The sequence below is a fragment of the Emiliania huxleyi genome (genome assembly GCF_000372725.1).
Source record: "Emiliania huxleyi CCMP1516 unplaced genomic scaffold EMIHUscaffold_9, whole genome shotgun sequence".
Classification (NCBI taxonomy): Eukaryota; Haptophyta; order Isochrysidales; family Noelaerhabdaceae; genus Emiliania; species Emiliania huxleyi.
In genome coordinates, this window is record NW_005195301.1 from 762,668 (window position 1) to 769,937 (window position 7,270).

Consider the following 7,270-nt stretch of genomic DNA (forward strand, 5'->3'; position numbering starts at 1 on the left):
GGGATCCCGAGTTTCACATACGCTCGTGACAGAGAGTTTTGATATAATCCCAAAAGGAGGGCTACACGAGCCCTTTTACCCTGGGTTCCCGGCGCCATACTGGGCGCCCCCAACTCCGTTCCCCTTAGAGCCCCCCATCCCGTTTACCCCCCCCCCCCCCCCCCCCGGTCCCTCGCGGCCGCGCGACGCCGCACCAATGGCGCGCTGTGCCTCGTCCGCGAGCGCCGTCCAGAGCTGCACCGACAGTCGCTGCAGCGCAAACGGCATCCATTCGCGCGCCGACCACGACGTCTGGTCGTACTGCCACCACGTGAGCTTCCGGCCCGCCACCTCAGCCACCCGCATCAGCAGCTCCTCCACCCCTGCGCTCATTGCGCCGAACTCCTCGAAGAGCAGCGCCTCCACATGGCACTTCCCCTCTGCGTCCGTGTACTGGCCCTTGACAGCCTCAACCGTCCCGGTCCCCGTCCGCGGATCCCACCGTCCCACCCTCCCGCCCCTGTCCCCGCCCTCCACGCCCAGAACCGTCTCGCGGGCGCGTGGCAGCGTGTTGCCGCAAGCGACGAACGCCCCCGTGCGCCCCACCCCCGAGGGGTCCGACGGCACACCGGCAAAGATCTTCGTGTCGCCGATGCAGGGCAGGTCCCCGATCACGCCCTGGTAAATGTACAAGTCCGTCCTCGTAGTGCTGTGCTCGCAGTGAAACTCGTGCTCCACCGCGCCGCGCCCCAGCTTACTCCCACTCCGGCGCCCGCCCCGCCCCACCCCAACACCCCCACCCCAGCCGCGCCCCACCACGCTCAAGATCAATCAAGATGACACGCGTGTTCCCTTCCTCCGCACCAACATGCAGGCCTCTGGTGAGTCCTCGGCCTCGACCGCACCTGCATCCTCCCGCGTCGGTGCAAAGCACGCGCTCTTCGGCGGCTGCGCGGCGACGCGAGCTCGGCTTGCACAATCGCCCGCCATGACGCTGGCCAACTCGCTCGTTCTTACGCTGCTGGCGGCGGTTTCCTCGTCCTCGGCACCGCGCCTCGCCCCGCTCGCGCTCCTTCTTCTGGCGGGTCGCTGCGAGGCGTACGGCACTGTCTGCGACAACAGCGTGTTCGGCACGTCCCTGTGCGACGGCAACTACACGGGCACCAGGGTGAATCTGGACAACGAAGGGCTGTCGGGGACGATCCCTCCGCAGCTATTCGACATATCGCAGCTGACGCGCCTTGACCTGGGCTGCGGCAACGCCTTCGGCTGCGGCAACTCCATCTCGGGCACCATCCCTCCGGAGACGGGCAAGCTCTCGCAGCTGGGGTTTCTTCGTCTGAGCGGCAACTCCATCTCGGGCACCATCCCGTCGGAGACGGGCAAGCTCTCGCAGCTGAAGTCTCTTGGTCTGGACAGCAACTCCATCTCGGGCACCATCCCTGCAGAGATAAGCAAGCTCTCGGAGCTGGAGTGGCTTTACCTGAACGACAATGACATCTCCGGCACCGTGCCGTCGCAGCTCAACAACCTGCCGCTGAGGCGATGCTGGCTGGGCGGCACCAACCACTTTGCCTGCCCCCTGCCCGCCCTTCCCAATGTCTGCACCTCGGGTTCCTTTCCTCCTGAGTGCAACTACCCGCCGCCCTCGCCGGCCTCGCCTCCATCGCCGCCCCCGCCGTCTCCTCCGCCGTCTCCTCCGCCGTCGCCGCCGCCATCTCCACCGCCTCCCTCTCCAACACCACCGATGTTGCCGCCATCACCGCCGTCGGCGCCGCCGCAGCCTCCCTCGCCGCCGTCCCAACCTCCCCTGCCGCCCCCGCCGCCCACGCAGCCCCCCGCAGCACCTTTGCCGCCGCTCCTTCCACCGCCAGGCCCGGGAGGCCAAGAGGCCAGCGGGGCCGACACCCTTGCGATCGCGGTGGGGTCGAGTGCTGGGGCCATCGTCCTCGTCGCCGCGATCGGCTGCAGCTGCGCGCTCGTATACCGACGGCAGACGAGGAAGTGAGTCGGAGCAGGGCGCGCGAGGAGCGCGTCACGGTCCGAGTGGAGCCACACCAGGAGGTGGAGCTCGCGCAGGTGGAGCCACGCCAAGAGCCCGGTGGCGACAAATAGGGTTTGTGGAGCGTCCAGACAAGTCCAGAAGGTCCAGAAGGTGTCCAGAAGGTGTCCAGAAGATGTCCAGAAGATGTACCAGAAGGTGTCCAGAAGGTTGGAAGAGAATGTCCGAGAGTCCTCTGCAGGTGCGCAGACGGCCTCAGGTGTAAGGTAACGTAAGGTAAGGTAAACTTCTCCACACACACGAGGTGGTGGGGCAAGGGGGGGCAACCCTCGCGTCTCCACGTCTAACGACAGGAGCCCCACGGCATTCAAAGTGCAAGGCCCGGTGCGCGTGGGTGAGCGGTGTGTGTGTGTGTGTGTGTGTGTGTGTGTGTGTGTGTGTGTGTGTGTGTGTGTGTGTGTGTGTGTGTGTGTGTGTGTGTGTGTGTGTGTGTGTGTGTGTGTGTGTGTGTGTGTGTGTGTGTGTGTCTCACGTCACTGCATCCTCTGCCGGTTCCTCCCGTCGCCTCTTTTTTGTTCGAATGTTTTTCAATCCATCCTTCACGAAGCCCTCCCATGTAGCTAGCGTTCTTTGCGAATGTCTCGAAATGGCCAGCAGGCGCTGTCTGCTCGCGACCTGTGCGGGCCGCTCGTCCTCCTCGCCCTTCTTTCGTCCTCCCGTCCCTCCCCTCCACCATGGCCTCCTCGGCACTTCTTTCTCCATCCGCCTCGCCCTGCCTTTTCGTATCGTGCCGTTCGCCCTCCATTCGGTGACCTCCATGGCTGTCCGGCTCCTTTTGGGTGGCACTCTCGATACCCACCGTTGCGTCAACCTCGACGTCGCTGTCGCCCTCCCCGTCCCCGCCGTCGCCCGTGCCTCGGTTCGCGTCATCGGTAGCGCCTCCGTTGTTCCCTCGTGCCCTGCCGTCGCCCTCTCTGCTCGGGCCGTTCGCGATTTCGCTCTTCCTGCGTGTCGCCCCTCCGTCTCCCCCCCTGCCTTCGTCGTCATCGTCGCTGTCGCGAAAGCCCTCCGGTCCCTCGATTCCCTCGTCTATCCCCTCCGCTGCGTCCTCCCAGTTTATATCCTCATCCTCTGTGCGCGTTGTCGTTCCCTCCCCTTCTCCATCGTTGTCGCCTCCGTCGACTGTGGCGCTGCCTCTTCCCTCGCCTCCGTCCTCCTCGTCTCGCCTGCCATCGTCCCGTGTCTCCTCGTCCTCGCCATCGCCTTGGCCGTTGTCTACCTGTTCAGGTGTTGTACAGAAGGTCCAGAGTCAGGGAAAGCCGTAGGTCACACGTGTCTCAAAGACGTCGGTCGTGTCCACGGCTGAGTGAGCAACCCATCGGCGGTACTCCCTTCTCCCCACCTCCGACGGGTTAGGTCGGTGCTGCGCCCCTTTGGCGCTTGTGTGCATGCCCCGCGTGCCCGCCTGCCAGGGCTGATGCCGAGGCCAAATCAACAACATGCCCGGCTGATGCCAAGGCCAAACAACTGCCTGGCTGGTGCCGAGACCAAAATCACCCCGTTTTTGCCCATTTTCGGTCATCCGTCAAAATATCTGAAGATCCTACTATAGGATTCTCCCCAAACCTTGCTCAGCTGATCCAGCCTGGGGGGAAGGCCAGCCCTGGGCAAAGAAACCAGCACCTCATCGGGCTTCCCTGAGCGTCACAGCTCGGTGATCGCGCCGGCCGGACACCACTGTAACGTCCGTTCCGGGCATTTGAACGCGACCTTCGGGGGCAAAGACATGGGCTCTATGGCTCAGACTGGACTCCTCTTGGTCCCTTCTGATGCCCAAGGCCACACCTGGGCCTTACCTGGGGTCCTAGGGGCCGGGCAGGGTTTGCCCCCCCCCCCAACTGGCCCGAGTCACCTTAAGTTCTTTTCGCGCCAGTCCGCGCCCTTGTCGTGCCAGTGTGCTGTGAGAGAGGCTTGTGTTTTAAGAATTCTTTTCCCTGGTGTTGTGTATATATGTCCGACGTCAGAGCTCTTGACGTCAGTCCTGGCGCCACGGCGGCCAGGGCGATCAACAGGTCATTTTGGAACTCGGCCGTCGTCAAGAGGCAGGTCGCCGCCTTTGACCGTGAATGTGAGTGCACTCGCGCTCTTCACGCCGACTACGCCCAGCGGCTGGACCGCGTGCTCATTCTCGACGGCACGGGCTTCCGATGGGAGGGCCTCGGCAACTCGGGCACTCGCTGGATGGGCCTACTGCGCTTTGGCTTCGCCACAGGCCGCGCAACCTACCTGCAGCTGTCTCGCGAAGACGACGCGACGCCACGGCTCGACATCGGCGACTACTTTGTCGGCCACGGAGGCGTCGACTGGTCGTGGCGCTCGCAGGCTCGCGCTGTGCGCGCCCGCATGGCTGGTCGTGGCGTGCGCAGGCCGCTGGTGGTCGAGTACGGCTGCGCGCGCCGTTCGCCGCCCGGCTGCGCCCTCGCACGCCTCCGCCTCAGCAACGGAAGCCAGCTGCTGCTCGCGGAACCTACCGGCGTGTTGGAGTGGCTGCGGAGCGAGAGCACCCCCCGGTGGGTGCGGATCGTGCTGCAGCAGCAGGACTCGCTCGAGTTCTCCTACTCCAAGCCAGAGGCGCTTCGCCCCACCGGCGCCCTCCCGCTCGTGGCTTGCCCGGCACAGCACGCGCCTCGCTTTCGGGTGCAGCTGAGATGCCGCGAGCAAGCCACGTGCCATTCATTCCAGCACCCGTAGTACTTTGACGGGCCGGGGTCAGCCGCGAAGAGTTTCGGCAGATCACCTCGTCGACCGCGCCGCGCGCGATCCTTGAGTGACCACTGTGCGTTGAGATTGACTCGACGCGCGGCTCGTCCTCAACTTTAATGAGTGAATGGATGGAGTAGACGCGCGAGCTCGTCCTCAATTAATTAATGAATGGATGGATTAGACGCGCGAGCTCGTCCTCAAGTGCGAGACGTACGCCCTCATGCAGCCGCGGCCCAAACTGTTGGACCTGTGCCACGCGTCGACCTGGTCACAGCGTCTACCCATTCAAGCTGTGAGCAGGCCCAAGCTGATGGCGGCGCTGCTGCCGACGCTGGCGCGGCTGGAGCCGTACACGCGGGTCGTCGGCGTGCACCTGCTCTGTGAACGGCGTCTCTTCACGGCTGAAGCTGTGAATAGGTACACGCGGATCGTCGGCGTGCATTTGCTCTGTGAACGGCGTCTCTTCACGGCTGAAGCTGTGAATAGGTACACGCGGATCGTCGGCGTGCACTTGCGCACCGGCTATGCCGACTGGTCGCACCGCAAGACGACGACTCGTACTTTGGGCCTGTTCACAGCTTGAAGAGGTAGACGCTGTGAATAGGTCGTACCGCAAAACGACGACTCGTACTTTGGGCCTGTTCACAGCTTGAAGAGGTAGACGCTGTGAATAGGTCGTACCGCAACGACGACTCGTACTTTGGGCCTGTTCACAGCTTGAAGAGGTAGACGCTGTGAATAGGTCGTACCGCAACGACGACTCGTACTTTGGGCCTGTTCACAGCTTGAAGAGGTAGACGCTGTGAATAGGTCGTACCGCAACGACGACTCGTACTTTGGGCTTGCGCGACGCAGCGAGAAGGGAGGCGGAGGCGGCGGAGGAGGCGGAGGAGGCGGGGGAGGCGGGGGAGGCGGGGGAGGAAGAGGTGGTGGTGGCGGCGATGGGAGTAGGGGGTTGGTGGGCGGGGGGCAGAGCTGGCGTGCGCACTGGCGGCAGCTAAGCGACTACTTCAAGGACTGCCGCACCGGGCGGGCGGGACGGGCCACACGTCCTTGGATGGCGAGGGTTGCTCTTTGTTTCTTCATAGGACTGCCGCACCGGGCGGGCAGGACGGGCCACACGTCCTTGGATGGCGAGGGTTGCTCTTTGTTTCTTCCTAGGACTGCCGCACCGGGCAGGATGGGCCACCAGTCATTGGATGGTGAGGGTTGCTCTTTGTTTCGTCATAGGACTGCCGCACCGGGCAGGATGGCCCGTGCTTCAACTGGGAGGCGCCTCACTTGGGTCGACAAGAACTACGGCGCAGCCCCCACCGCCCCACGAACCGCCACTCACACCAGCAGCTGCCGACCCGTATAGGTCGCTCCCGCGGGCGGGCACCCGTTCCTTTCTACCCATCTCCTGGAGTGAGGCGCCCGTTTTTCTTTAGTTAGGTCGGCCCCCCACGCGCGACGACGCCCTCCGCTGCGCCGTGTCCTCTCGCAGCCTCCCGCGCGGTTGGGTGCGCAGCGATATCTCCCCCATATCTCCCCCACACCTCCCCACACCTCCCCACACCTCCCCACACCTCCCCACACCTCCCCACACCTCCCCACACCTCCCCACACCTCCCCCACACCTCCCCACACCTCCCCACACCTCCCCACACCTCCCCACATCTCCCCCATACCTCCCCCCCATCGCCCCCACATCTCCCCCACATCTTTCGCGGGTGGGCGCGCCGCGGATCGCCGCCGCCGCCGGCCCCGTTCCGCTGTGCGCGGCGTCTCTTCACGCCTCCCAGCTGTGAAACAGGTGCGCGAGGAGCCGCCGCCATGGGCCCGCGCTGACGCACCACACGGCTACCTCTCGGCGCTGCTGCCCTGCGGTGCGCGGCCGTCGTCCTCTTTTTCTTTTCTACGGCCCCTTCCTTGTCTTAGGCGCTGCTGCTCTGCGGCGCGCGGCCGCTGCATTTCCTTTCTACGGCCCCTTCCTTGTCTTAGGCGCTGCTGCTCTGCGGCGCGCGGCCGCTGCATTTCCTTTCTACGACGCCTTCCTTGTCTTAGGCGCTGCTGCTCTGCGGCGCGCGGCTCGCGCAGAGCATCGCCGCGGCGAGGAGTGCGGAGGCACTACCGCACCACCCACGGGGCTGAAGCCACACTGGGTTCGGTACTCTGGGGGTATGGGACTAGGCGAGCATCGCCGCGGCGAGGGGTGCGGAGGGGGGCGGCGGACGCGGGCTCGTGCCGTCGCAGGGGCGGAGTCGCCCGTTAACGAGTGATAGTCACATCTTTCGCTGGTATGTTGACAGGCTCGCGCCGCCGCAGGGCGGAGTGCGCGGCACGAAGGCGGTGCGTAGCGGTCAAGGCACCGACACGCGTGGTACCTTCGTCTCTCCCGGCTCTGCCCAGATCGTCCTTTTCCCTGGTCAGGTCCGGGCGCCGCCTCATGGGGCCTCCTCGTCCTGTCGGACGCTCCCGCGGTGTGCGCGCCGCCCGCGGCCTCGGGCCCCCATTCCGTTGTGGATTTGTGTTTTTTTTTTTTTG

The 7,270-nt window shown here is 64.9% G+C and overlaps 4 protein-coding genes across 4 annotated transcripts in view; 3 read left to right on the forward strand and 1 right to left on the reverse strand.

Moving 5' to 3' along the window:
- Positions 1 to 890, reverse strand: part of EMIHUDRAFT_199097 (hypothetical protein) — a gene marked incomplete at both ends in the record, with an annotated part of 1,294 nt that extends 404 nt beyond the window's left edge. Inside the window, 2 exons of the mRNA XM_005757768.1 lie at positions 195 to 657; positions 885 to 890. Of these exons, the coding sequence (XP_005757825.1) occupies positions 195 to 657; positions 885 to 890 (469 nt within the window). The remainder of the gene's footprint in view (positions 1 to 194; positions 658 to 884) is intronic.
- Positions 891 to 1,153: 263 nt separating this feature from the next.
- On the forward strand, positions 1,154 to 1,567 carry EMIHUDRAFT_55571 (hypothetical protein; the record flags this gene model as incomplete). The annotated part of the gene is made up of 1 exon (XM_005757769.1): positions 1,154 to 1,567. A coding segment is annotated over one exon (414 nt), but the record flags the coding sequence as incomplete, so codon positions are not given.
- Positions 1,568 to 3,982: 2,415 nt separating this feature from the next.
- On the forward strand, positions 3,983 to 4,741 carry EMIHUDRAFT_433182 (hypothetical protein). Its single transcript, XM_005757770.1, has one exon. It carries the CDS (start codon positions 3,992 to 3,994, stop codon positions 4,730 to 4,732), a length of 741 nt encoding a protein of 246 aa, XP_005757827.1. The 5' UTR covers positions 3,983 to 3,991; the 3' UTR covers positions 4,733 to 4,741.
- Positions 4,742 to 5,924: 1,183 nt separating this feature from the next.
- Positions 5,925 to 7,270, forward strand: part of EMIHUDRAFT_448641 (hypothetical protein) — a gene marked incomplete at its 5' end in the record, with an annotated part of 2,730 nt that continues 1,384 nt past the window's right edge. Inside the window, 6 exons of the mRNA XM_005757771.1 lie at positions 5,925 to 5,946; positions 6,665 to 6,720; positions 6,791 to 6,850; positions 6,917 to 6,963; positions 7,036 to 7,091; positions 7,157 to 7,206. Of these exons, the coding sequence (XP_005757828.1) occupies positions 5,925 to 5,946; positions 6,665 to 6,720; positions 6,791 to 6,850; positions 6,917 to 6,963; positions 7,036 to 7,091; positions 7,157 to 7,206 (291 nt within the window). The remainder of the gene's footprint in view (positions 5,947 to 6,664; positions 6,721 to 6,790; positions 6,851 to 6,916; positions 6,964 to 7,035; positions 7,092 to 7,156; positions 7,207 to 7,270) is intronic.

Bases quoted from the DNA above. Each gene is read 5' to 3' on its own strand.
- EMIHUDRAFT_433182 (XM_005757770.1), top strand. From the start codon at position 3,992: ATGTCCGACGTCAGAGCTCTTGACGTCAGTCCTGGCGCCACGGCGGCC.